Source organism: Thermothielavioides terrestris, chromosome 2 (genome assembly GCF_000226115.1).
Source record: "Thermothielavioides terrestris NRRL 8126 chromosome 2, complete sequence".
Classification (NCBI taxonomy): domain Eukaryota; kingdom Fungi; phylum Ascomycota; class Sordariomycetes; order Sordariales; family Chaetomiaceae; genus Thermothielavioides; species Thermothielavioides terrestris.
Window position 1 is genome coordinate 5,580,126 of NC_016458.1, and position 25,732 is coordinate 5,605,857.

At 59.0% G+C, this 25,732-nt stretch overlaps 8 protein-coding genes across 8 annotated transcripts; 4 read left to right on the forward strand and 4 right to left on the reverse strand.

Annotated features, from left to right (window-relative positions):
• Nucleotides 1–753: 753 nt before the first annotated feature.
• THITE_2114458 (uncharacterized protein) lies at nt 754–2,665 on the forward strand. Its single transcript, XM_003652670.1, has one exon. The coding sequence runs from the start codon at nt 841–843 to the stop codon at nt 2,320–2,322; it is 1,482 nt and encodes a 493-aa protein (XP_003652718.1). The 5' UTR covers nt 754–840; the 3' UTR covers nt 2,323–2,665.
• THITE_2114461 (uncharacterized protein) lies at nt 2,666–4,474 on the forward strand. The gene is made up of 3 exons (XM_003652671.1): nt 2,666–3,461; nt 3,561–4,080; nt 4,197–4,474. Exons 1-3 carry the CDS (start codon nt 3,008–3,010, stop codon nt 4,369–4,371), a joined length of 1,149 nt encoding a protein of 382 aa, XP_003652719.1. The 5' UTR covers nt 2,666–3,007; the 3' UTR covers nt 4,372–4,474.
• Nucleotides 4,475–5,942: 1,468 nt separating this feature from the next.
• Nucleotides 5,943–7,504, reverse strand: THITE_34021 (uncharacterized protein; the record flags this gene model as incomplete). The annotated part of the gene is made up of 4 exons (XM_003652672.1): nt 5,943–6,609; nt 6,678–6,760; nt 6,789–6,905; nt 6,959–7,504. The coding sequence occupies 4 exons, from the start codon at nt 7,502–7,504 to the stop codon at nt 5,943–5,945; spliced, it is 1,413 nt and encodes a 470-aa protein (XP_003652720.1).
• A 2,568-nt stretch (nt 7,505–10,072) lies between these two features.
• On the reverse strand, nt 10,073–11,443 carry THITE_2077933 (uncharacterized protein). The gene is made up of 4 exons (XM_003652673.1): nt 11,012–11,443; nt 10,775–10,863; nt 10,551–10,701; nt 10,073–10,488 (listed from the first exon to the last, which is right to left on the reverse strand). Exons 1-4 carry the CDS (start codon nt 11,313–11,315, stop codon nt 10,307–10,309), a joined length of 726 nt encoding a protein of 241 aa, XP_003652721.1. The 5' UTR covers nt 11,316–11,443; the 3' UTR covers nt 10,073–10,306.
• Nucleotides 11,444–11,673: 230 nt separating this feature from the next.
• THITE_2114471 (uncharacterized protein) lies at nt 11,674–15,623 on the reverse strand. The gene is made up of 2 exons (XM_003652674.1): nt 15,367–15,623; nt 11,674–15,294 (listed from the first exon to the last, which is right to left on the reverse strand). Exons 1-2 carry the CDS (start codon nt 15,451–15,453, stop codon nt 11,818–11,820), a joined length of 3,564 nt encoding a protein of 1,187 aa, XP_003652722.1. The 5' UTR covers nt 15,454–15,623; the 3' UTR covers nt 11,674–11,817.
• A 3,037-nt stretch (nt 15,624–18,660) lies between these two features.
• THITE_2015229 (uncharacterized protein) lies at nt 18,661–20,187 on the forward strand (the record flags this gene model as incomplete). Its single annotated transcript, XM_003652675.1, has 1 exon — nt 18,661–20,187. A coding segment is annotated over one exon (1,527 nt), but the record flags the coding sequence as incomplete, so codon positions are not given.
• Nucleotides 20,188–20,359: 172 nt separating this feature from the next.
• Nucleotides 20,360–21,120, reverse strand: THITE_2087862 (uncharacterized protein; the record flags this gene model as incomplete). Its single annotated transcript, XM_003652676.1, has 2 exons — nt 20,360–20,495; nt 20,552–21,120. 2 exons carry the CDS (start codon nt 21,118–21,120, stop codon nt 20,360–20,362), a joined length of 705 nt encoding a protein of 234 aa, XP_003652724.1.
• A 2,931-nt stretch (nt 21,121–24,051) lies between these two features.
• On the forward strand, nt 24,052–25,404 carry THITE_152112 (uncharacterized protein; the record flags this gene model as incomplete). The annotated part of the gene is made up of 3 exons (XM_003652677.1): nt 24,052–24,251; nt 24,391–24,750; nt 24,867–25,404. The coding sequence occupies 3 exons, from the start codon at nt 24,052–24,054 to the stop codon at nt 25,402–25,404; spliced, it is 1,098 nt and encodes a 365-aa protein (XP_003652725.1).
• Nucleotides 25,405–25,732: the final 328 nt, after the last annotated feature.

Below are 25,732 nucleotides of genomic sequence, written 5' to 3' on the forward strand. Positions count from 1 at the left end.
CTTGGTTGCTGTTCTACATCACTGCACGCCTACCGAATGTTGCATCTTTTTCATGTCTGGAACACCTAGTACGGTGACCGTGGTCGGGCCCGGTGGGTGTTCCAGAGATATGGTACATCGTTGCTGACAACCCCAACTCCCCTCCCCCTACCCCTTTTTCCCATTCGCATCACAGGCAAAGATTCCTGTGTCTTCCCGCGCCTTACTTACTCTTGCTTCCTCTTGAACGGCCCCAAACATCAAACCGCCCTCATTATTCTCCGGCCGCGGGTCAATCACCGGAACGCCGGGCATTTTCTTGTGGACATTTTTCCGGTTGGACATGCGTTGTCTGAACAGCGCGGCTGCAATCCAGAAGCGGTGCGGCTCGCCGCATTGATCTTCGTCCCTGGGACACGACGTCTCAACCCCCGTCCAAGCAACACTTTAACCGCCACACAGGATGCGCTGCCGAGGGCACTGCCAAGAGCACTTCGATGTCGTTGCTCAGCCACGGGCTGAATGACTTCGTCTGCTTCTCAAGGCGCACTCCAAACGGCACCGCTCGGCTTTTCGCAAGCATGCAGTCGATCAGGTTCTTCCGTGCGCGAGTGATCCGCCGAGCATATGCGTCGCGGGCTTCATTCGCGCCGTTTCCTTCACCTCCTGGGTGGACCTCATTATAACCGTTTCCTCTGCTGTTGTCGGGCTCTGCCCTGCTTTCTGCAGTTTCCGGTCCTAGCATGTCCGCTTTGGGTTGTTACAATGCCTGTTCTTTAGTCACCGCACTGTCCCGATCATCACTTCCCGATTTACTCTCACGACGCCGTCTGCATCGTCACCAGCAGGTTTGGTCTCACGATGTGGCCACGAGAATTGCGTGTTGTCGAAAGGGGCGGCGTGCAACGGAGGCAGAACAAGACCCCTTGCCCCGGCGGAAATGGGACGACCATCGGAACCGATCAGTCTTTTACTGTCCTGTGCAACACCGACCTTGGGGGCGATGTCCTCAGTAGACCAAGCGCCGGCGACCTCACGGCGTGCGTTGACCTTTGCTCCTCCTTCCATCCGAAATGCGATGCCGTCTCTTTCGACGCCGGACGCTGCACCCTAAAGGCCAGATTGCGGCCTGAAGCGCAGCGCCCATCCCGCAGGATTGAATCAGCAATCGGCCAGTTTCCAGGCGCCAGTTCGAACTGCCCAACGCTGAACGGAGCGCAGCAGGCCCTTGGGACGAGCTTCACCACGCTGTGCGGCTTCATCATCGACGGCAACGACATCAGCCAGAACTACGCCCCTACCTTCCAGGACTGCATGGGACAGTGCGCGTCAACTACCGGCTGCGCCGCCTTGTCGTTCGATCCAAGCCAAAACCTCGGGTTCAAGAACTGTTACCTCAAGACGACCGTGACTAACTCCAGTGCCGTCGCGGCAGACCAACGCACCGACTCTGCCATGGTGACAGTCGCTGCAGCGGAAAACCCCATTGACTCTTCTGTCAGCCCGTCCTCTTCAAGCAGCTTGGCAGCAACACCGGCTCCTCCTGCATCGTCGGGTCCGGGGGTGTCTACCCTCCCACTGTCCTCTTCGTCAACCAGCGCCTCCGGTGGGGCCGTGTTTTTCACTCCGCCCAGCGGTAGCACAGAAACTGTCCCGGAAACGGCATCCGCTTCACCGGCCAGCCCTACTTCAATGCCGACGACTTCAACGTTGACCTCCAACTCTCCTACCATCCAGACAACCGGCCTGGTGATTACACCGTCTTCGTCACTAGCCATAAATTCACTCCCGTTCATTTTTCCTCATACCAGCCCAACCCTGGCCTCCTCGGTGGCGGCGTCAGGTCCCGAGGCGGCGGGCCAAGGAGTTGGCGATGGTACACCATCGATGGCTTGGGTGGCCGGTCCCGTCGTGGGGGGCGTGGCAGCTATCGCGCTGATCGCCGTCTCCTTTGCCGTGTTCAGGCGCCGACGTCGCGCAAGCGGGACCGAAGAACCGAGCGATTCTCGTCCGTCTCCGCTGACCAGACTATTCTCCCCGCTCAGCGACGGGAACCGGGGGAGCGGCAAGCGGAAGTCGAGGTTGGGTAATTTCTCCGCGGTCGAATCTGGGAGGCCGAGCGTGGAGGTTGCCAGAGTGGTTCAGTTCTTGAGGGGCCGGCCGGTGGGGATGGAAAGGCTAGCGGATATTGAGGACGGGGAAGCGAAGAGTGAGCGTGAGAGCGAGAAGGCCGGGAAGGAAAAGGAGAAGGGGAAAGAGGGTACGCCTGCGCCGGAGGCTAAGAATGCGAGACCGCCGTTGAGGAAGAGCCTTAATGGACTGAGCCAGAACAAATGGTCCTGACGCAAGCCGGCGGCCGCGAAGGATCCAGGGGCGTCAAGGGTTATGACGAGGGGGCAGCAGGGATTCTGAGATTTTTTGGGAGTTTGGAGGATGCACGTTAGGGATACCACCACGGCGATTTGAATTTGCTGGCCATTGAACACTTTCTTGCATCCCAAGAACGGAAACCAGGCTGATCGCCTGTATTCCGTACAGTGCCTCCGCCAGGATAACACAGACGCAACGGCTGCTGAGCAGGAGACATCCGGGGGCGTGCCTGTTCTGAGCCTCTGATTGGTCAGAGCCGGGGTGCAATCGATAGCGCCGTCTGAGTGTGTCATCGGCAACGACGGCGACGGCGCCTGCCACTTCCCCGCCGTCATCTCAGTCCCTTCCTTCCGCTGGCAGCATTGGCCCTGAGTTCAAGAGAAGGGCTGAGGGCTTCTCCTCTTCTCTTCTTGTTTCGCTGATGTGTTTTCTTGTTGTCTTCCTTCCCGCCTAAACCTAAGGACCCCCTTTCGTCTTTGTCACTCCTCAGGGGAGATAAGCGCAAGATCAGCCCCGCGGTTCCAAGACCGTGGAGACTCCGTTTCCACTTTACGCGGTCGCGGCCGAGACGCCCATACCCCTTTACCCGTTCCGATTTTTGCGTGCATCTCTATAGCACAGCGTCTTCCGTCCCTGTCCGAGAGCAGTCCGCGAACCAATGGCCGTCACGCGTGCCCCTGCGAGTTCCGATGAGGACGGCGACGAGCATCAGTCCCAAGAACCGCAAGAACCTCAGCAGCCCCCGCCAGCCCACCCTCCTCATGCGCTGCATCAGCACTCGCTTTCTGATGCCTCGACGGTGACCATAGATGTTGGGTCGTGGGCCTCAAATGTGCTCGGTTCAATGAACGTTGCGCCCGCTGCCCGCGGCACCGGAAACGTGATTGCCATCCCTCTCGACGGCGACCGCAACGGGTCCGGATACCCGGACAACGGCGCTGACAGGCACGTGAGACTGCGCCGTGTCGCGTTCAGCCGCAGCGCAGATGATGCTTACGGCGCTAGCATCGCGCCGCCGCGCCAGCCGCCCTCCCGACGAGACAGCTTGAGGAGGCGTGATGCGCTGCTCAAGGGCAAGGAGGGCACTCGGCAGCGGCGACGCTATGAGAACGGTAACCCTCTCTGCGGTCTCCTTTCCAGGGAGGGAGATGGCCCCCAAAAAGATGTCCGCTTGCTAATCAATTGCCCACGCTGCGCGCCTGCGTGGTCAGATCGCCTCATGCACGTCCCCAACGTGCAGCCGCCGTCACCATCCGACTGGCAGATCAGCCCGACCTACCCCGTCCTGGAGCCCGTTCAGTACCAGCTCGCGCACCACTGGGATAGGGGCCTGCGCGAGCGCGTCGAGGCGGAGCATCAACGTCGAATTCAGACGCCCGACCCTGGGGCCCACGTCGTGCGGGCCCTGCGCGCGGCCGCTAAGCGCGTCCCCGCGCTCAGGACATGGTTGCGGATGCTGGAGGAGCCCGTGCGGCGGTTTGTGGTCGAGTGCGGGCTGGCTGCGGCGGCCGCCTGCCCGACGGAAGACGCCGCCAAAGCGGATGGAGATCCTTGCGGTGACAGCAGCGATGAGACGGGCACCGAGGACGACGAGATCGTCTCTGTGGCCCGCAATGGGCGCATGAGGGACGGCAAGCCACGGAAGGAAGCGCAGAGGCAAGTGGCGGGGCAAGACCAAGAGATGGGCATGGTGCTCGAGGAGATGGACGATGGAGCCGGTGGGGCGTTTAAGTTGGTTCATTTCTGGCCTTTCCCCCTCTCATTTCGTTTCGCTTCCTGGTTGTTTTCCCGTCTCTTTTCTTCCTGATTCGTTTCTCCTGGCTGCTCACACATTTCTTATTCCCCAGGCGATGGCTCACGCACTCCATCTCGGACTACTACGGCCTCGACTCCAAGTCGGTCATGGTTGGCACTCCTGCCAGGCGCGTCATCTACGTCGGGGTCAAGCAGAAGCAGTCAGGCCCGCGGCACAAGCCGGGCACGCTGCCTCCGCTGCCGCCGGCCCTGTGGGAGATGTTTTGATGCTTGAAGCAAACCTTGGATACGAGAGGAGACACACAAACTCTGCACACTTTCCTGCAGTACCTAGATTACAGCATGTTAGAGCGCATCCTTTGTCCATTCAGCGGATACATACAGCGGATGTACATAGTTCACCAGCAACATATCTGTAGGTACAATAAAGCGTACATCCCAAGCATGCAGTTCTTGCTTCGATTCACAACTCCTATTGTTCTCCGGTGCGCAAGCATGCCCATACCTCCTTGAGCCTGTTGTTCGCTAAGTGCTGTAAAGAAGCAAGCATCTGCGAGTCCGATTCGCAGCTCCTGTCCTTCGCTTGTCCACCTGCCCTGATCGACGCGTTGCCGTCTCCGGGAGAATAGCCGCCGCCGCTGCCGCCGCCGCGGCTGTCCAGCGCGGGATGTTTCGGGTAGATTTGCCTGCTTGCACGGCGCATCGGGTGTTAGCCTTCGCTGTTGGAGGCGTGTTTTTGCCGTTTTCCGGCTTCGGCTGGGGAGCCCCGTGCGTTAGGTGTTGTCACGGTGGGGTTGTTAACCTACCTGGACTTCTTGCCTGCCCCTGAGGACGCATACAGAAACGAAGTGTTTCCGGTAGATTTAGCGTAGAGGGCGGGTGAGGCATCGCATCGCTGTCTCATGTGGGTAATTTAGCGGATTCCATGCTTGGGTGCTAACGTAGGTAGGCAGGTTGATGCTGTGCAGAGTGTGTTGAGCAACTCAGGCTCACACCATCGGCTTCGGCTTTGGCTTCAGCTTCAGCCAGCCAAGTCCCCAGCCGAACTTGGGAGCTGGGAAAATTGGCAGAAGACTCCTCTGGGTAGGGATTCCATCACGCGCGATGCCATGCGCCAACAGCTCAGATCTGCCGGAGCTGGCAAGGCGACACGACTCGCTTGCGAGCCCGCACCGTGGTATGGTTGGCTCCTGCCAGGCGTCCAAGGCGGTAGGAGGGCAGCAGTCGTCAAGGAGCCCGTTGGCGGGGTGTCATCTGTTCAGTCTACCGGCTTGAGGAAGGCAGTTTGGTTCTGTCCGTGGGAATAGTAAGGGGAGCGGTGGTCATGATGTTTGCAGCTGTCTCCGATTATCTGCCCTACCCCATGGCGGGGAATCAGAGTTCTTTGGGGATGTTTGGGGGGAAGGTCAACGACCAGGCAACGGGTGAGAGTTAGCGGCCGGTACTGGCGCTTGACTTGCGGCTGAGTGGTGAAGGGTTTGGCAGTCCTGGTCTGGACGCGATTACCGTCTCCCATGTTAAGGGGCGACTCGGGGTTTGCCGTTGTCACGGCTTGTTGATAAGAGTCAACTTGGTAAAGGTTGGAAAGCCTATGTTAGTGGGAGATGGGGAGGTTGGGTGGTTTGTGGGTATCTAGAGACGAGACGAGAACTACAGCACTGGAGCCATGCATATGAATGCAGCTTGTCATTGCCCATCAGACCAACGCACCGATATGTCACAGGAACGGACAGTTAAAACCCAAAAACCTTCCTTCCATTTCCATTCATCGCTAACAAATATCATCGCATCGCACAAACGCCACTCCCACTCGATAGGCCGCGCTAATCACAACTAATTTAAGCCGACACACCGAGGGCCGAGTTGAACGCATCCGCGGCAGCCTGTCCCGAGGCCGCCTGAGCAGCCTGAGATGCCTGCTGGCACGCCTGGACCGTCGCGTCCGAAGCCTTGCAGGTGCTCTGCAGGCGCTGGCAGGTGAAGTCGGCAATGACCTTGATGTTCAGCGCCGACCCGTGGTTGAAGTCCTTGGTATTCACGTTCTGGAAGCTCTCCTCCTTGCGGCCATCCAGACCGGCGGCAAACTGAATGGCCGGGCTGCCGCAGCTACCAAAGTCGAGTGCGCCAGCCTGGCGACGGGCGGCGGCCGAGCGGCGGGAGGCGGCCGAGCGGCGCGCCTTCTTCGCGTTGGCGGCGGCCAGGCACTGGGCTTCCTGGGCATCGCACTGGGCCGTGCCGCCCTGGAGCTGGCCCGAGTTGGCGGCATTGGCGCAAGCGTTCTTTTGCACAGCGCACGAGCGCTGGATGGCCGCGCCTTCGTTTAGGAAAGTGTCGCCGTTGACCGAGAAAGGGCGGGCCGCGCCGGCGGTGCTTTCGACCGGGGGCGGGGGACCACCGAGGGAGCCGGTGAAGGTCTGCACATTGACGGTACCGCTGGAAGCTTGGCCGGCGTTGGCAGCAGCACCAGCGTTGGCACCAGCAGTAGCGTTGGCAGCAGCGCCGGCGCTCGAGGCGCCAGCGGATTGGTTGGCATTAGCGTTGCCTGCTGAACGTGATGTAGTTAGTCTCAAGACGCTTCGCTAGTGGGAGGACGTTGTTCACGCACAGGCATCGGCACCAGCTCCGGCATCACTGGCATTGCCAGCTGCGGATCCAGCTCCAGCACCGGAATTCACGCCGGCAACGGCAGCCTGGATATCAGCCTCGCTGACCGCAGGGGTGAGGAGGTTCAGGGTGAAAATGCAGCCCTTCGGATCATTCGCGTCGTCGCAGGTGTTGCCCTTGGCCGTCGGATCACCGATCTAGAGCGAGTTAGCGGCCGAAACCCCTGGATCTCATACTCCGATCTCCGTACCTGGCCAGGGGGGAAAGTAGCGCTCTGGAGAGCAAGGGTGGGGTCCGCACCGATCGAGGCCAGCGACTTCGCAACAGCCAGCTCGATGTCGGCGTTCTGCGAGGCCTCGGGGGAGGCAGGGTCCTGGTGCTGCTGGATGCTAGCGATCTCTGGGTTGGTGGCTGTCTCGTTGCAGGTAACGCTGGCCAAGCCGACGCTCCCGGTGTTGCGCTCAAGGGCGCGGAACAGGATGGCGTTGATCTGTCCGTTGAGGTCGCCAGCGGCCTTGGCGTTGGTAAAGGCCTGGTCGGCGACGATCTGCTGCAGGCAGTCCAGATTGGCGACATTCGGGGCGCCCTCCGCAGCAGCTTTGTTGCCCAAGAGAGCAAACACGGCGTCTTGGATCTGGAGAGGATTGTTGAGCTTCAGGGCGGCGTCGGTGGCGGCGACAATCGCCTGGTGCGAGTGCTCCTGGGGAACCTCGCGCTTTGCCATCTTGCCAAAGAGCGGCAGCTCGCGGGCCGAAGCAACGCCCGCGAGGGCAACCAAAGCAGTTTCGTACTTCATCGTGTCGTAAAGCTTCGTAGCGATCGACGCAGCGTAAACAGAGGGACAAGAACACAGAAAGGCCCGGCCTAGAGAAGAGAAGGATCAAACTAAAAGAATGTCAAGAAAAGGACAAGTTCACAGAACTGTAAAGAATGTAAAGTGAAGCTGAAGGAGCGTGGGGAGAGGAGGAACCATTCAGGTTTGCGGAACGAGCTAGGTGGTTTATATGCGGTGCAAGGACGACAGATACCAGGGGCCGAGGCTGGAAATGCCGGCAGCGCTGGGCATGGCGTCTCATGATGCGCTTGGATGACATTGGACCCCGGAATTCCCATCTCGTCGTTACCCGCAAGGCGCGTTCCTGTCGATCCGAGAGAGCGGGAGACATGGGCGCCAGGCAGTCCCTGTCGAGAGGGTGGGTGAGACAGAGCCGTTCCCCTGGACGAGGGACGCCGGGAAGGCTGGGCTCCGGAAGGAGGCGCTCATCAAGGGTTGTGCCAATATGCTCAGCCATTGGGCGAGGCCTGGCGCTCTGGGGTCGCTTCAGCGCGGGGAAGGGCCATGCCTCGCGTGTGTGTCGTTCCACACCCCGTGTCTGAAGGCATTATCGTCTAGCGAACTGTTGCACGCAGCCCCTGTCCGTCCCTGCCCTGCACTGGCCATTTCCAGACGTCACTCCTTGGAAGCCCTGCAACAGATCGTACCGCTGGAGAAAGAGTTCCCTTCCAACCGTCAACATGGCGTTTACAACGGCCCAGGTAACCTAGGCAACGAGGCAATCATGACGTTGATGATCCAACCGTCAATACTGCCGTTGGCGCGACCATAACGTTAGTTCGCGTCCCAGGCAAAAACCACGACCTAGGGAGCCAGCGAGAGCTGGGCGCACGCCAAGGCAGCTGGTGCCTGGCGATCGAGAGGCCGAACTGGGAAGGCACGGAAGACGGCGTGATACCCGCTCGGCCGCGACAAACCGATTGGAGTGAGCAGTGACTCCCGTGTAGGCGAGCATCGCGTACCGCTTAAGGTAGGTCGATGCATGAAACAACATCGCGCTGGCGGATGCCATCAGATCAGACGAGCCATGCCACACTGCACGTCTCAGCTCCCACGGCGCCCTGGCAGGAGCCGCATGCAAGATGGCAGGCGAGATCGCCGGCAGCCAATGGGGGACGCTGCCGAAAGTTAGTTCGCCCTGCAGGGGCCAAGATACAGGGGTCTTGAGTGGCAGGGGTCTCGCCCCTGTCGCCTCCATGGAATCGCGCTAAACGTCACCGCGCTGCACACAGGCAAGCGAGGAGGACTCGCCTGCCAGTATCTCTCTCGAGATGGATCTAGGAGTTCTTGTTCCCTTCTGCTACACTACCGGCTGCGCTGTTGCGTGTTGCGTAACTCGAGGCGCCAGCCGAGTCAGCTGGAAAATTCTCCACACGAAACAGAATCTTTGTCTTCCCTCTGCCATCTCGCGTCCTGGCCCTGATGCTGTCTCTTGGGCTGGAAGCGGGGCGACGACTCAAGGGATCGAACATCAGACGAAACAAGATGAGCAAGGTTCGGGTTGACGGCCAGTTTGGCCGGTGATCGCCCTGGCCTACCCGTTCAGCTGCTCTTTCTGCTCTTAGAAAGGACTTTGTGGATCGATACCGATTCGCTTTGGCAACAGACTCCGATCTCCGGACGATCAGGTAGCTAGCACCTTACAACAACATGATATTCCGGAGTGTCTTGTTGCTAGATGGCGCTTTTTTCTAGCTGTCGAGTTTCGTCGGCGGTTCATGCCTTTGGTACCCCTCTCGACTTCCCGTGTGCATGATGGCGTCGATATCTCAGACTCGGCCGGTGGCATAAAAAGCCCGTTGTTTTGTCCTTTTCAGATCTAAAGATGACCACCAGATCCCAACAGCGAGGCGAGGAGAAGCCATCCAAATCCCAGTGCCCCAATGCATGAGACAAGCTCATAGCATGACGCCTGCTGAGTCTCGGGCCAGCAGCGTGCATGAACTCCTGCACCGTACGGTTTCTTCCAAACTGGACTCGGCTCGAGCGGACGTCATCTGAACCAAATGTATGATCGACATATAAGGTTGAATCCGAGGACCAGCGTCCGAGGGGTCATGATGCGAGCGGCCGATATCTCAATGCGCTATGAGATCTCGATCTGGGTCCTTCGCACGACCTTCAATCGGCAGATAGTGTACAGTACCGCCGTGAAGACACCTGCCTCGTACATGAGACCCGTGCTCTGTGCTACAGTCCCTGAGCGATGAGGCCGCAACCAAAGTTGATGGAGTTTGACTTTCCGGCAGCGGCTATCCCAGCTTTGCCATATCGACTGGCTACTGGCCGCAAGTGGGAGATCACGGGCCAAGCTGTTTGTCCTCAGTTCCCCGGTAACACAATTGTAATCACCGGTCCATCACGCAAATCCGTTCTTCCTGACCTCTCGTTTACCTGGGTGGCCTCGTAGGATGAGCACGGCCGAACCAAGGAACACGCCGTCCATCACCGATCGGCCGTGCTGGATGACACCAAAAGGTGGGATCACGTTTGCTTCAGCACAACTGTTTCGGTTGAGTCTTGTCTTTTGTACAACTTGGCACTGGCTAGAGAACAAGGTCTAGAGAGAGAAAAGACCGGATAGGAAATGCGCCCAAACTCATGCAGCAGTCAGGCTTGCTCCGCGGTGTATGGTCTATCAACGGCCGCTGCAACTGGAAACACTGCAACGCGCTCTTTTGCTTCGCCCAAACCCCGTGCTGTACTAATACACCCCCTCTTGTCTGTCTGTCCGTGTTGCTCTGCGTAGAGCTTTGGGCGTCTTTAACCAACAACCAGCTTGCCCTCCTCGGGGAAGTCGTACTGGGGAATCTCGAGGTTCAGAGGGGCGGGTCCTTTCCTGATACGGCCCGAGATATCGTAGTGGGAACCGTGGCAGGGGCAGAACCAGCCGCCGAAATCGCCAGCCTCGCCGATGGGCACGCAGCCCAAGTGTGTGCAGACGCCTGGTTTTCGCACAGTCAGTCCACGGCGTCCCCTCTCGCAGCAAGGATTAGCAATAACATACCAAGCATGACGAGCCACTCCGGCTTCTTGACACGCTCCTCGTCGCTCTGGGGGTCTCTTAATGAGGCAACGTTGACGCTGTTGGCCTCTTCGATCTCGGCGGCAGTGCGGTGGCGGATGAAGACGGGCTTGCCTCTCCACTTGATAATGACCTGCAGGACCTCTGCGTCAGCTATACCCGCGGCACACTGTCGCCCTCCGAACGGGAACCGTCAATATCCTTACGTTCTTGCCCTCGGGAATGGCATTGAGGTCGACCTCGACCTTGGCCATGGCCAAGACATCAGCGGAAGCGGACATGTTGACGAGGAACTCTGTTGCACACACGCTTCGTCAGCACTTTTTGCTCGATCCCACCGCCATCACCGCCACCGCCCTTTCGCCCCCCACCTCCAAAATGTCCCCTAAGCCCAATTGCCCCCAATTACCTAGCAAAACGAAAGAAAAAAAGCATAAACCCACCCTGAATCGTCGACTTGGCCCCCGCAGCCGAGATGGCGCCGAGCGCGCCGACCATAAAGTACGAAAACAGCGCATTGCTGCTGGAGGACCCCTTGGCCATGTACTTGGAGAAGTCGGGCACCTTGCTGGTCCTGCTCTCGCCGCGGAAGGGGCTCTCGAAGGTCGAGGAGGCGGCGGCGTCGCGCAGCGCGGGCGTCGAGCTCACGGCCCGGATCGCCGTCGTTGTGGTAGCCGTCGTTGTCGCCATCGGTAGCCGGACGGCGGACCGCGCGAGCGCGCGTGACATGGTCGTGAGGGGCGCCATTGTGGCAGTGGCGAGCGAGGAGAGAGAAGGGCGCAGGGAGCGGAGATTGCCGTCGCTTTGCGGTATCCGCGCCGGAGGTTTGTCGGGTGGTGTTGTCGTTGCTGTCGACGCCGAGTTCCCGGACTGAGGTTTTTCAGGAAAGGCGCTGTTTCTGGGCCGAGCAACCGGTTTCCACAATTCCCGGCGCCGAACTGGGCCAGAATGGAAGCTGTTGCGGCCTGAGGCAGGGGCGAAATTGGCCAATTACCTGGGCGCTGATTGGGCGTTGGCTGCTCCGGCTTCTCCCGCAGGGCTTGGCAGCTGCTAACTTGTCGAGCCATCGAACCACTGTGTCACTTCCAGGATGGCCATCGCCACACAACGCTGGACCCTGACAGTTTTGCTCTACACTACCGGGTGCACCACCGCAAGAGCCACGGGAGGCGGCAATTGCCCCAGAAAAAAACTTTATTTCAACTCCGGGGTCAAATGACTCTTTCAGATCATTCCCAAACCGAACCCGTCAGTGCATGCGCCGGAGTTCCTCTACCAGATTCCGCATGTCCTCGACCGTGGGACCCAGGCCCTGGCAAATGACCTCCTGAGTTGCCTCATCCACGTCCAGAAAACGCTCAAGCAGCTCCCCGTCTATAAACCGGAAGGGCCCGTCTCCCTCCCGCTCCGCATTCCGGAATGCCCTGTACGTCCTGAACTCAATGCCGCCAGCCGTCTTGATGACATCAGCCAGCTTCGCCTGGAACCGGAGGAGTAAATCCTGGGCGTGTGGCACAACCGTTGCGAACATGTAGATGCCGCCCTCAACCTGCCATTGTCCTGTATTAGCAAAACGACGCTCATTCATTCCGAAGAGACTTTCGCCGCATCGTAGACTCACCGTCCCCAAAAACGCCTTTGGCACGACAATCGCCCCTGGCGTCGTCTCCACCTCGATTCCTCTTATCCTGTTCACCATCTCCCCCAGATTCATCTCGCTCGTCACCTCCATCCGCTTCTTATCCTCGGCCGTCACACCCTCCAGGTTTTGCCTCAACACCATCAAGTTGCCCTGCGCGTCCGCCTCAAGCCAGCTATCATCTTGGACGTGGCTCACCGCCGTAGCCCAGACGCTCCCAAAGTGCCTTGCCTTTTCCACCAGCTTCGCCTCCCCCCTCTTACTACTGGGGCCGGCGGCGCCCGTCTCGTCGGCCCCGGCGGGGACGAACTCGACCAGCGCGACCGACTTCATCAGGTCGGCCACGGCGATCGTGTTGCCCCGGACGCACAGCTCGACCGGGTACGTCGAGGGCCGGTACGAGGCCAGCCGGGTCAGCTCGGCGGTCGTGCTGGAGGTCTCCTCGTAGCGGCAGACGACGACGGTCTTGGTCAGGCCGGCGACGATCTTGCCGTCGTCCATGACCGCGAGGCAGCGGCACGCGCCCTTGAGCTCGTGGCTCAGCACCAGGTACGGGTTGCGGTCGGCGTCGACGCCGAAGACCAGGATGCGCCCGCGCGCGTCCGTGCCGGCGCCCAGGTCCGGGTCCGCCAGGTAGCTGGTGCCGACGAGGAAGCGCTCGGCCGGCGCGCCGTACGAGTCCGGCAGCTCGGCGCGCACGACGCACTCGACCAGCTCGGTGTAGGAGGGCGAGCCGAGCGGGAAAGACCGGCCGACGCGGTCGAAGATGATCTCGTCGACGAGCTTGAAGGATGACTGCACGACCTCCTCGCCGGCCACCAGGTCGCGCTTGATGCAGCCGAGACCGAAGACTTTTTCCCGGGGCGAGTAGGCGATCCGCCGGACCATCTCGCCCATCTGCAGCGGCTTCACGTGCGTGCGTCGCTCGCGGTCGATCTGGGAGATTCGGATCTGCGCGTCCGTGGCCAGGACGATGCAGTCGGGGAAGGCCTCGGTGTCGAAGGGGCAGATGTAGGTTGCTTCTTCGGCCGTGACGGCCGAGTAGACTATCCTCCCCTCGGAGCCGTAAATCAGGCTGGGATGCTCAGTTGTGGCGAAGATGCTGAAGATGCCGTCGGGCTGCGGGAGGAGGTGAAACCGGGCCTGCCGCATGCCCAAGATGACGCGTTTCCTCCCTGACAGGGCCAGGTCTTTGGAGACGTTGAAGGTGACGACATTGCCGTCTTGCATGGCAACGAATAGCGTAGGCCCGGACGCGCTGGGCGGGAGCATCTGGACGAGGGCGAGATCGCGAGGGATGGAGGCGTCGTCCTTGGATGTTCGGAGCGACTCTCCATGGATGGGTTCTAGAGTGTGAAGGTCAATGATGGACACTGTGCCGGATGTCCAGAAGCCGACCACGCCGACGTCGTCCAGCCCGGGCGCGACATGGATGCAAGCAACCTGGTCCTGCTGATTCATGTCCTTCGCCTGGACGGTTTGAAAGTCGTTGGCTATGCTCAGTGACACAAGCTCCGTACCGCCCACAGACAGCAAGAGCCAGCGCGGGTTTGCGGATGCGCTGATGATAGTCCGCTCCCCTTCTGGCGCCCACGATGCTATCGTGACCCCGCTTTCGGCGTCGAGAAGGCTGGCAGCCGCTGGCGTAACTTGTAGGAGCTGCCCCTTCGGTAGATTCATCGCTAATAGTGTCTGCTGATCGAATGTCATCCCGGAGAAAGATTCTACCTCCTCAACATCGCCGTGAGAGTCAAATTTGAACACGCGGGTCTCGGTCAGGAACGACACCGCCAGAGTATCGGTCTTGGGAGACCCGTAAGATGAGAGGGGAAAGAGCCCCCGGCAGTGCTCCAGGTCGGCGAGGATGCCCACGTCCTCCAGGCCAACGCCACTTCGCACGCTTCGGAGCGTCCCATCCTTGTGTACGCCGCTGCAAGTGACGATGCGGGCCTGGCCAGATGAGTACTCATTTGCAAGCTGGCCCTCGTCCCCGCGGTTGCCCAAGTCCATGATCTCAAAGTCTAGGATCGGACCGATGTTCGGGAGGGTCTGAACGAGTTGCACGAGTTGTCTGGCATCGTCATTTTCTAGGTCCAGACGGAACAACTGGCTGTCACCGTAGTGAGACGCAACGAACAATAGGTTATCGCCGAGATACACCAGGTTGCTCGCGCGCGACGTCTTTCCGATCCGGTTCACGATCATGCCCGTCACCACCACGTCCTCCGTCTCCAGAGTGAGGAGATGCAGGTTTCCATAGTCGTCGGCCAGGAAGTAGTGCTTCACATCGTACTCGGCCCATGCGACAAAGATGGAGGCCTCGGTGAGAGCGGACTCGACGGTGGTCTTGGTGACTTCGTCGATGTACAGCAGCCGCGTCTCGCCCACCACGATCAGGCCGCCGATGTGCGCCTTGGCCGACTCCACGTTTCGGACGTTGTGCCGCTTGACCTGCTCCTCGACCTTCCGCACGGGTATCAGCATGGAGGCGCTGGGGTCGTGGATCTCTGCATCGATCTCCCTATCCCGATTGGGATCGAACCGCGAGAGCTCGGTATTCCGGTCGTCCGATGTCAGCCGGTAGGTGGCCAGTTGGGCGTCGCTCGAGTCGGCTCGACTCTGGTAGAGCAAGGCGATCTTCGGGTGCCCTGTTTCGGTGTAGAGGAAGGTGCTCGCCTTGATGAACAGCTCCGAGAGTCGCACCTGGCCCATCCAGTCGAGCACCGTCGCCGTGTTCTTCCTGTTCCCCAACCGCAGGATGGTCAACACCCCCTCCCACAGGTGCATGGCCAGAAACCTGCCCGACGGGTCGACCAAACATCGGTCCTGGCTCTGCGAGTCTCGCATGTGTCGCTCGCCAGGATCATTGAACGGATTTATTGTGTCTAGTTGTGAGGTTTCTGGGTTCCACGCTAGCGTGAAGTACTCGAACCGGTCGGTGCCAACAAACAGGAGGTCGGTTCTCGCATCTTTCGGGCGGAGCTTCTGGAGGATGGCAATCGTGCCGTTCACGACCTTGGAGTGGACGAGGTTCAGCAAGCCGTCACGAAGCCGCCATATCTCTAATCGGTTCGCCCTTCTAAGCACGGGATGTCAGAGTTCATAGTTTGGACCAAAGGCGGGTGAGGTGCTGGCGAGCTCGGGATCTTACGCAAGCACTAGGCTCTCTTCCTCGTCCGACAGGAGTTGGCTATACAGAGCGTGCCGCGCGCTGCTGGGCCGGTGGATGGGTGCTATGTAGGCCATGTCGGCGGAGAATGGCTACAGTGACGGCTGGGGAATAGAACCAGCTGTTGGCGGTCACATTCGTCAAAGTCGGGGCTCAGAGCTCCCTGGGTTGAGGTGGAATTCCGAGTGATGCAATGTCGGAGATAATGGAGGTACTGTGCACTACCTAGCGCTCAGTTGCACGCTCCCGCTGTCTTTCAGCGGCCCCGCCGAATCCGGACCCCGCATCTGTGTCGCGTGGGGCAGTTGGGTAGCGTTATCCAATCAACAACCAAAGCACCTAGGGAGCTGTGGTCTGGGGCGGGCTGTTTTAGGTGCCCCGTCCCGCAGTGCTGGGACAGCTACCAGGGAGGCTAAAAACGACGCCAACGGGCACTTCGACACTGAGAAAACAGATCCATTGCTCGTCTCCAGCAATTTCCTAGGCCAGGTCTTGGCGGTCGTCTCTTCCTCAGTCGTGTTCGCAAGGTATAATTTAATTGACTTTTAGTTATCTCCACCAACACTGCTGCTTCACCTTGTGCATGCCCCCCTACAGCATACGCTTGAACCCAGTGGAAGTGCCCCCGTGAGCAATGTCCGGAATACCGCACGCTCCACGCTCAAGCATCAGCGACTCAAAGAATAGCAGCTTGTTTCCTCGCATGCCCAGCAGCATCCCGAGATTGCAATGAAGAGAGGCATCGTTCGAAACCTGGAGACAGTCTACCTAATCTCTAGGTGCGAATACGTACTGTGGGAGCTGAAGTATGTGCCCAGGCACGTGAGGTTTGGCTATATACCAACGATCGAGACCAGTCGGTCCCCCATACAATATGTCGCAAGGTACCCTTTGACTTGTCTTGCACAGGAAGCAGTGCGGTGGCACTTGAGACAATCCTTAGACTCCGGTTGCCACGCGTTATGGGAAGCAAACACGCCTTTTTTTCCCCCTCTTTTTTCTTTCTTTCTTTCTTTTTTTTCCCTTTTTTTCTTTTTTTTATTTTTTTCTTTTTTTTTTAGGTTAGTTCGTCTTGCCTTCTCTTTTTCCAAGTTGTCGCCTCCGTATTCTAGTGACTCCGGACTTTACTCATGCCTTCGTATTCCTCCTCCTCTCCTCCTCTTCCTTCCCTTGAAGAAAGTATGGGTAGGTGATGGAGTGAGCCAGGCTCAATACGTACTCCGTAGCCTAGATGGCTCACGTAGCAGAGATTACTGGCAACCGAGACATCTGGGCTAGGCCATTGATTGTTCTTTGTGTCTTGGGAACTGAACGTTACTCCGTGAGGAATCTGAATGGAATGGTTAGAAGGGAGGTGGTGCCTCTTGGGGAAGGTAGCAGCCGCTGTACCTTAAGGTTGGATGGCGGCGGTACTTGACTCCGCCTTGGATTACGCAAACCAACATGTCCAGCGTTGGTACGGATGACAGCTGAATCGAGGGACAGGTGTTGGACTACTCGACGGGGTTGCCTTGGCGTGCTTGGATTGCATGCACCTGCACCTCGAGAAGGGAATGTTCCGGTTTCTTGCGTCAATCACGAGCATATCATACGGCCGCTACAAATAATATCCAACATGAAGGTGACATGGGCTTGGCTAGGCGGCTCAAGTCAACGCGCGCAGCAACTCAGGCTGAATGCTCGAGAGGACACCGATACCGTGGCCCCGGGTCTTCGAGATATATTACCGAGATTCTCAACCAGCGGTCTCAGGAACCCCGTCTTCTCCATCCGTCTGTCGAGCTCAAGGACTCCAATTCCGATCTTCTCAGAGCCAAAATCCCGCTGAAACTGGTAGGTGTCACCGCTTGCATTGGCTTACGAAGTGACAGGCTATGTCCAGCCAACCGTGACCAGCCACCCTCACCTAGTCAAAAAAATGTGAACACGCACGCCAACAGATTCCCATCCGGGATACAGAGCTCTGGAGATTTGGTCACACCGGCTCACAGACACCACTGGCTGCAGAGCAAAATGGGAGCGTCCAATGGCCGGCGCCAGCGGCACAGTCCTATGTGGCACATGCCGAGGCATTCCGTAAGCATTCCCCAATAGTAATATGTACTGTTCTGGGAGGTTGGGTAGGAGCGCGCTAGTGCATGGCCACGAGCTTTCGAGACAGTCATGTGGGAACCTGCTGTTGCACTAAAGTTTGGAAAGCGGAAGGTAGTAATAATAAACGCATGGAGATGGGGAAGAAGAATGGAGACTAACCTCGGTTATGAACGGATAGAACTCTACTATCAAGCGGGCAAAACCCAGCGCTCAGCATTGAGCGGCCAAGCCGTTCTCTGTGGACGGTTCTTGTAGACAATCTCTTGTTGTGTCACAAGAGCCGTTGGTCTGGATGTCCTCAGATTCGCAACTGGTTCGAGCCTGCGGCTCTGCAAGTTCGCTTAAGCCGACAAGTCCGTGTCATACGTGCTCACAAGGTCCCTGCGCCGGGTGGCTGAGGCTGACACCCTCGGCTCCCAGCAAGTCTTACTCCCGGCCAAGGACGCAGGTGCGTATGGTTCTGGGTCTCCTCTCAATGCCACGAGTCCGCTGGCAGGGTTGACGGAGTCTAACCGCCAATACGCGGGAGTCTCGATCGCGCCTTTTGCGTAAAAGGGGTGTGAGAGCATGACATACAACGGGGCCTCGTGATTCCCTCCAGTCCCTCCCAGTGCGATGTTTGCCGCCGCCAGAGCGCTTTTCCAATCTTGGATCTGGATGAAAAGCTCTGAAAACGGTGCGCAGGTAGGTTGACGTGGATGGCGGGTTCCCTTTGAGGCTTGTCTCGGTTACGAGAGGGAACATGGAGCCAATGCTTGACCTTATGTCAAACAATGAATGTCCAACGGAGAGCTTGCTGCGACGCTGGGACGGCGCCTTAAAGGCGAGTGGCTTATGGCATCTCAGCCCAAGAACTTGAGGACAACTTGAAGTGCCCTGGGATGGATTTAATTACGACCTAATTTGCCCCTTTTCTTCTTTCAGTCTCCCCCTTTTCACGCTCAACATCATACTTTCCCTTATTTCCTTCATATTCAAGTCCAGATCTCAACAGTCTCTCTCCGGCAATGAAGGCCTTCGGTTTCTCGGGGGTCACACTTCTCTGCTCTCTCGCTGCCCGGGCAGTCGCAGTGTGCTCTGGAATTGGCCCTTCGGGAAAATGCACCGCATCGACATTCCAGTTTAAGGGAGTTCTTCCAGACACTGCCACCATCGAAAGCATCTCGCTGGTCAAGGGAGGCCCCGGGTACGACGGCTGCTACGGCGAGGGAGCGAGTGACCTTGGATACCCCAATTATGCCTACAACTTGCCGCAGCTATGCGCCGTCACCGTCAACGTCTCGACCTACCGGTTTGGGCTCTTCCTTCCCATGACCAACTGGCAGGGAAGATTCCTCGCCGTCGGAAACTATGCTTTCCAAGGCGGGATCAACTGGGTGGATATGACGCCGGGGCCGCACTACGGCATGGCAACCATGTCGACAGACACCGGGCACATCTCATCTCCAGCGGCAGACACAGCTATGGACTGGGCTAAGAACAACCCCCGGGCACAAGCAGACTGGGGCTATGTCGCCATGAACGGCTCCATTACCTACGCTAAGCTACTCACGGAGCAGTTCTACCGAGCACTCGGCGGCGGCTCTACTGTGCTCAACCGTTCCTATTACAGCGGGTGCTCGACTGGCGGCCGCCAGGGGTTGAAGCAGATACAGATCAACCCACAGAGTATTGACGGTGCCCTAATAGGGGCTCCAGCATGGCAGACGGACCACCTCATGCCCTGGATCACCAAGATTGCCAGCTACAACCTCCCTGAAAGCGACCCTAAGGTCCTCGGACCCGCCCAGTGGACTCTCCTCTCTCAGATCGCAGCAGCCACCTGCGACGGCCTCGACCACGTTACCGACGGCATCATCAGCATCGACAACTGCAGGCTGATCGCCGCCAATTTCACCGCCTACACCTGCGGCAACCCCGGCACCGACCCGTCCAACTGCCTTAGCCCGGCACAGGTCACCACCGCGCAGGCTATGTACAGCGACTACTACCTCGGCGACGACAGCAGCGGCAACGGCACGCTGGTGTACCACGGGCCCAACCCGGGCAGCGAGGCCGACTGGGCGGCGTACCTCACGGCCGGCCTGCCCAGCGGCTTCGACCAGGCGTGGGCGGCCAACTTCCTGGGCGACGCGGGCGACCGGGACGCGGACAGCGTGTTCGCCAAGTCGGTGGCGCAGGACCCGGGCGGCGCGACGGCCGACGCGTTCGACATCCGCGCCTTCCGCGACAACGGCAGGGGCGGCGGCGGCAAGCTGATCCTGTACCACGGCCTCGCCGACGGCGTGCTGCCCACGCGCGGCTCGCTGCTGTACTTCAACCGGACGGCGCAGGTGACGGGGGACGGGACGGACGCGGCGGCGGCCATGGCGTCGTGGTTCAGGTACTTCCAGATCCCCGGTATGCGCCACTGCTGGGGCAGCGACGTGGGCGCGCCGTGGATGATCGGCGGCGCCGGACAGCCCGCCAGCATCTACGCCATGGACCAGACCGGGTATTCGGTGCCCGGGCGGTTGCGGGATCCGCGGTATGACGCCCTGCAGGCGCTGATCGAGTGGGTTGAAAACCAGCGGCCGGTCGATAGCCTGGTGGCAACGAGCTGGAGACCGAACAGTGGCGCGGTGTGGCGCGAGCGTCCGCTGTGTCCGTGGCCGAGAACGGCCGTACTGAAGGCGCCGGGTCTGGATGAGACGGTGGCGGATAACTGGCAGTGTTCTAGCTAGAGAGTATCAGCTACGTGGATTCCCCTTTCCCTGTATCCCATGCGAAACTGTCTCCAACACATCCTGGAGAGAAGTCATATCAGTCGTAAGAAGTTTACAGCTCCGACCATCATTGAACCCATCCCCTCCGTCCACTCCCCTCGAATAGCACCAACACCCGCTCCCCTCAGTCCGCCCACGTCAGCGTATAACTCCTCCATTCCTGATCCACCCCCTTACACGGCACGCACCCGACCATCACATCCCCCCGCGCGCACGGCTCCAGCAGCTCCTCCAGCAGCGTCCCATTGCCCCAGCAGACCCTGCCCATCGCGACGTCGGCCCCCTCCAGCGCATAGCGCCTGTAGCACCACCAGACGCCGTCGCGCAGGCGACACTGCCAGCCCTGGCAGGCGGTGCGCAGGCCGGCGGCCTCGCAGCGCGGGTCCGGGCGCCAGCCGTCGGGCGGCCGCCGCCACACGCGTCGTGATCGCACGCCGGCAGGGCCGCGTCCGCGGGCAGGTCCGTCGGCGCGGGCGGCGCGCGCAGCACCCAGGTCGCGGGCACGGTGACGGTCGAGGAGCGGGTGAAGGTCGAGAAGGGCCCTGACGGGTCGTACTGCACCAGCGTGCGGGCCGAGAGGGTCGAGACCTGGGTGAGTGTCTCGGTGTAGGGGTACGACGGCGGCGGTGATGGCCACGGCTCGTAGATGGTTACCGTGACGGTGGTCAGCTCGATAGCGGTCTGGAAGACCTGGAAGGCGCCCGGGGCTTTGTAGCCCGTTGACGAGGTGAAGGTGTAAGTGGTGGAGAGCGTGGTGGGGTAGCTGGTTGGGCCGGTGGTGATGGGTGGGAGTTGGTCGACCGCCCGGCCTGCGGTGCGGTGGGAGGGGTGGGCGGAGACTGTTGGGGAGAGGGCGACCAGGGGGAGCAGGTGCCAGGCTTTCATGGCTGGGGAACTCTGCCTGGGGTGCACAGCCTGGAGGAGTTAACTGCTTACGAGGATAGGATACGAAAGTGAGGTAGGTTGGAGAGTGTCAGATTCTTTATATAGGCCGGGCCAAATCCAATGAGCGCTTCTCTATATCTCGGTAGTTGCCGCACGCAGCTTATGTGTATCCTGCTGTATGAGAACTTGCGATGGGGGCAGAACACTTTATCCGGATTGTTTGCCCAGATGGAGAGACCTACTGATGCGACAGGGCCCGATAGTAACCATGGTCAATGGGTGGTATCTCTGTTGTTCCGGATAAATTCTTCCCAAGTTCTACTGGTCCTCCCAGTAACTAACTGTTCTAAACCCCTCAGCAAAGTAGTCCTCGCCATACAGGGTGACGAGACTCTACAACCAAAGGAAATCTTGCGATGAGGGACAGTGATCCCTAATCTCAGTGTGGGCAAGTGGTGAGGAGGCAGCCGGTTCATAAATGAGTATGAAGAGCAGACAGCTTTGCGCTGAAAACCCAGCTGAAGCTATTGTGTCACCAAGGGTCATTGCACTGCATGCTTTTTCATATCAGAGACGTGTCCAGAGAAACTAGGACCAAGTCTTTCCTTCAATGGAGTGTTTCTGACGGATCAGCAGGAGGACTGCATAACTCGACGATCGCAAACCCCCTCATTGCTTGCTTCCCAGGCAGGTTGCTCGACTTAGATGCTGGGTCGGTCACCTTTTGAGCTATCTGGTTTAACGTACATACAACTGATACAACTGCACCTAGACAACATTATCCCGGATAAGTGGCCAGACAGCTATCGAGACACCTTGAGAGCGGGACGCAGCAAGCTGTCTTGCTAACCAGCCCGGGGCGAAAGTGCACCCACAATCCAGACAACACCAAACCGGCGGGAACAGTGGCCAGAAACCGGCGGATGCACCTCACTAGGCTTCCCACTCCTTTAGCTCCTCCTGCGTCTTTCTCATCCTTCCATCTCCTTCTTCATCACGCTGATCATCCCCAGCTCTCGCCAGATTCCCGTGCCCATGATCTTTTCTCTGAAGTGAGGTGAGCACGTTTTTCTCGCCGCAACGGTGGTCAGCCTTGCGTCGGTTCTGCTTACGCTGTGCCGCCCGCTGGCGGCCACCCGACGCCCCTCCGTCTCTCGCCGCGTAAAGAGACGGATAGCTGTAGAAGACGAGTGCCAGCGAGGGCTATCATTCACAAGTCTTGCACGCTTATGGCAGGCAATTTGGGCAACAGTCCTGGAGACAATGCAGTGCAGAACGTGGTTCTACTTGTGGCGAGTGAGGAAGCAAGAGAGGCAGGCACTCCCGCACGCCGCTGACAGCGCTCCATCGTGCTGACCAAATGCTGGCCAAAAGCCGAGCAAAAGTCCAAAGAGAGCAACGAGAGAAGTATCTAACAAAATTGGTCGCCGTGTCCTGTGATGTACGGACATAAATATACATCCGTATTACTTTGCAGATGGATAACGTGAGATGCTGCGAAGATTGGACGAGTGAAGTCGGCGGAGAGAACAACTCCTCCCGAGACCGGGGCGGACCCTCCGGCATACGTAGCCCCCAAGCAGGCCTCAACTTTGGGCTCAAGCAACTGTAACTATAGCCGCCCATGCCTCCTGAATGGCCTCTTTCAATCTCGACTGTGGTGGATCGATTGCGGTGTGGTGGCTTGGATTCGACATGGTTCGATGGAGATGGCGATGCTCATCGTTTATGAAAAGTACCTTGCCATAGAAATTACTGGAGGAGTAACTTGCTGGCTAAGTATGGAACAAAGTTGGAGCAAAGTGGTGTGCAGTCTCGCACTACACGAGTGTGTTGTGCATCCGTACATAGTGTACACCTTTCCACTTGGCCCTCAGGAATGTCCTGGGGGCGATGAGCACCCCTGGCCGGGTACCTAACTACACAACCTTCCAAGTCAGTGTACCGAGCATCTGGGCCGTCTTGGGGTCCAGCCGGCTTTGGCAGGATCCAAGCTTTGAATCCCAAATTTGATGTAATTTCCCATATGTGTGCTGCCTAAACGTTGAGCTTAGAGTCACAGCCAAAGAAAGCAGCGTGGCATGACCTTGGCTTCTTTGCTGGCGGGATGCACTAATTCCTTCTTAGTATGGATTGGATTCCTCTTCCTTCCTGGGGCGGAACTCCGATGCAGGAGAGACTGAGAGTCCTGTGGACCGTTAACGGCAGCGTCTCTTGAGCCAACTGTGTGTAGCGGTGTAGCCAGATAACCCCCACGGGGCCGCGGCCTGTGCCGGGTTTGGCAGAACCCCTGCATGAGAACCTGCATACAAGGACTGGATACAGCCCTACCAATGAACGGCGTTGCCTGGTTTCTCTACACTAGACTAGGTACTGTGGTATACATGAGGTGGATTAGAAGCCGTCATCCAGACCGGACGGAACAGCAGCTTTGTTGTCCAACGCCCAAGAGGGCCAAGACATGCTCATGAACGATATTCAGGTCCAAGATCGCAATGCAACATCCGCTGCCGCCGTTAGTCAACGCTTACTGTGTATGTACTCCAGCTAGCCAGTTATGAGCGAATGTGGGGCGACGTTGGGGGCGAAAGCACGGGGGAGATCACCAGAGGTGACCTTGCGAAGGCTATGCAAACGGGAAGTCCAATCCTGCCGGAGGGAACTGACCCCAAGCGCGAAGGAAACATCCAATGATGCCACCAAAAGGGAAATAACCAAGCATGGATCCCGCCCCTTGATGGAGTCGGCCCCCCTCGTCCAGTGATGGGTACACAGGCGACCGCAAGAGCATAGAACAGTCCCATCTAGAACGTGTATAAAGATGCGAGAACGGCCACCGAGAATGGGAAGCAGGAGGGAGGACGGCACGCGTTGCAGACAAACCACACAATAGCCGCCATCTGCAGCAGCCCGCCGAAAAGCTCCCTCACGATGGTCCGCATCTCCACCCTGTCCGGCTTGGCCCTCGCTGCCAGCTCGGCCCATGCCCTGCCCAGCGCCAACACGGCCCCGAAGCCACATGTGGTCGGCGGCAAGCCTGGCCGCTTCAGCCTGCCCGCGGTCAAGGTCAATGAGACCAAGCCTGGCGCCGAGACCCGCGGCCTCAGGAACTCGGTGGACGTGGGGAGCAAGTATGTCTACTCCGGGTCCTTTTGGCCGTGATGCTGCTGGCTAACAACTCGGCCGAAAAGCTGGTACATCCAGGCGTGTACGTCCTCCGAGTCCCCTCAGAGAGAAACGAAGGACATTGAAGGCTGACTTCCTCCACAGTGATCGGCACCCCCCACAGCCCTTCTACTTGCTCGCCGACAGCGGTGCGCCCAGCCTGACGATCGAGTCGACGCTGGAGCCGCCGTCGCACCAGGGCAACATCCCCAAGTACGACCCTACGAAGTCCAGCACGGCCCAGCTGCTGCCGGGCTACACGTACTCGGAGTGCTTCGTCAGCGGCTACTGCGACAACGGCGTCGTGTACACGGACGTCTTCACTATCGGGTCCATCGCCGTCGCCAACATGCCCATTCTGGTGCAGACCAACAACACCTCGCCGTCCAACGGGATCCGGTCCGGTAATCTGGGCCTCAACTTCGACAAGAATGGCATGGCGACCCAGCCTACACGGCTGCAGTCGTATTCCAGACCATCATGCCATACGTTGACTGTGAGTTTTGACTTAGTCTTGACGCGTTTCCTGCTCTTAGTGCCCTGCTGAGGACTAATCTCTTTGTTAACTCCTGTTGAACCAGCCCCTGTCTGGACCGTCGATTGGCACCCGTCGACCAGGCCGGCCAGTTAGACTTCGGCTACATCGACTCGTCCAAGTACACGGGCAACATCGCGTACGGCGGGGTGACGACGACGGGCGGCGAGTGGACGATCGAGGTGCAGGGCATCCAAGCGGGCTACGACGACGCCAATTTCCGGCCCGGCAAGTTCCAAGTCACGGTCGACACCGGCTCGGGCGGCGGCACCATCACGCGCGAGCTGGCCAACCTGTACTGGAGCCAGGTGCCCAACTCGAAGTGGAGCGACGCCTACGACAACTTCCTGTACCCGTGCAACCAGACGCTGCCGGACTTCGTCATCACGCTCGCCGACGGCAACAAGGTCGGCATCCCCGACGCCGGCCTGCGCTGGAAGGACGAGAACGGCTGGTGCGTCACCTACCTCGCCATCGGCACCAGCACCGACGTCACCTGGGGCTCCAACTTCCTGGAGCGCTACTTTGTCATCTTCGACTGGGGCAACTCCCGCGTTGGCCTCGCCCAGAAGACCTACTTCTAAGGGGCTGGCTAGTACCGGACAGAAACGGTGGATGGGTGATCCAGGGCTTCTAGCACCACCTGACGGCATGAGAGTACTTGGACGGTTAGAACGAGGGTGAACCACGTGGCAGTGTGCATTTTATATATTCACGGGTATAAAATTGGATAGAGTAATTTCACGCCTGTTGGATTGTGGATATTCTTCCCCCCCTTGCTCACGGTGACGGGGCTCCTTCACGAAAACGTAAAAAATTGGGAAACCTGTAATTGACAACCATGCTCCTCCTCTCCTCGCGGTGGCGGAGGCCTATGCCGTGCCATGCACGCCGTGTCGGGGGAGGAATGCG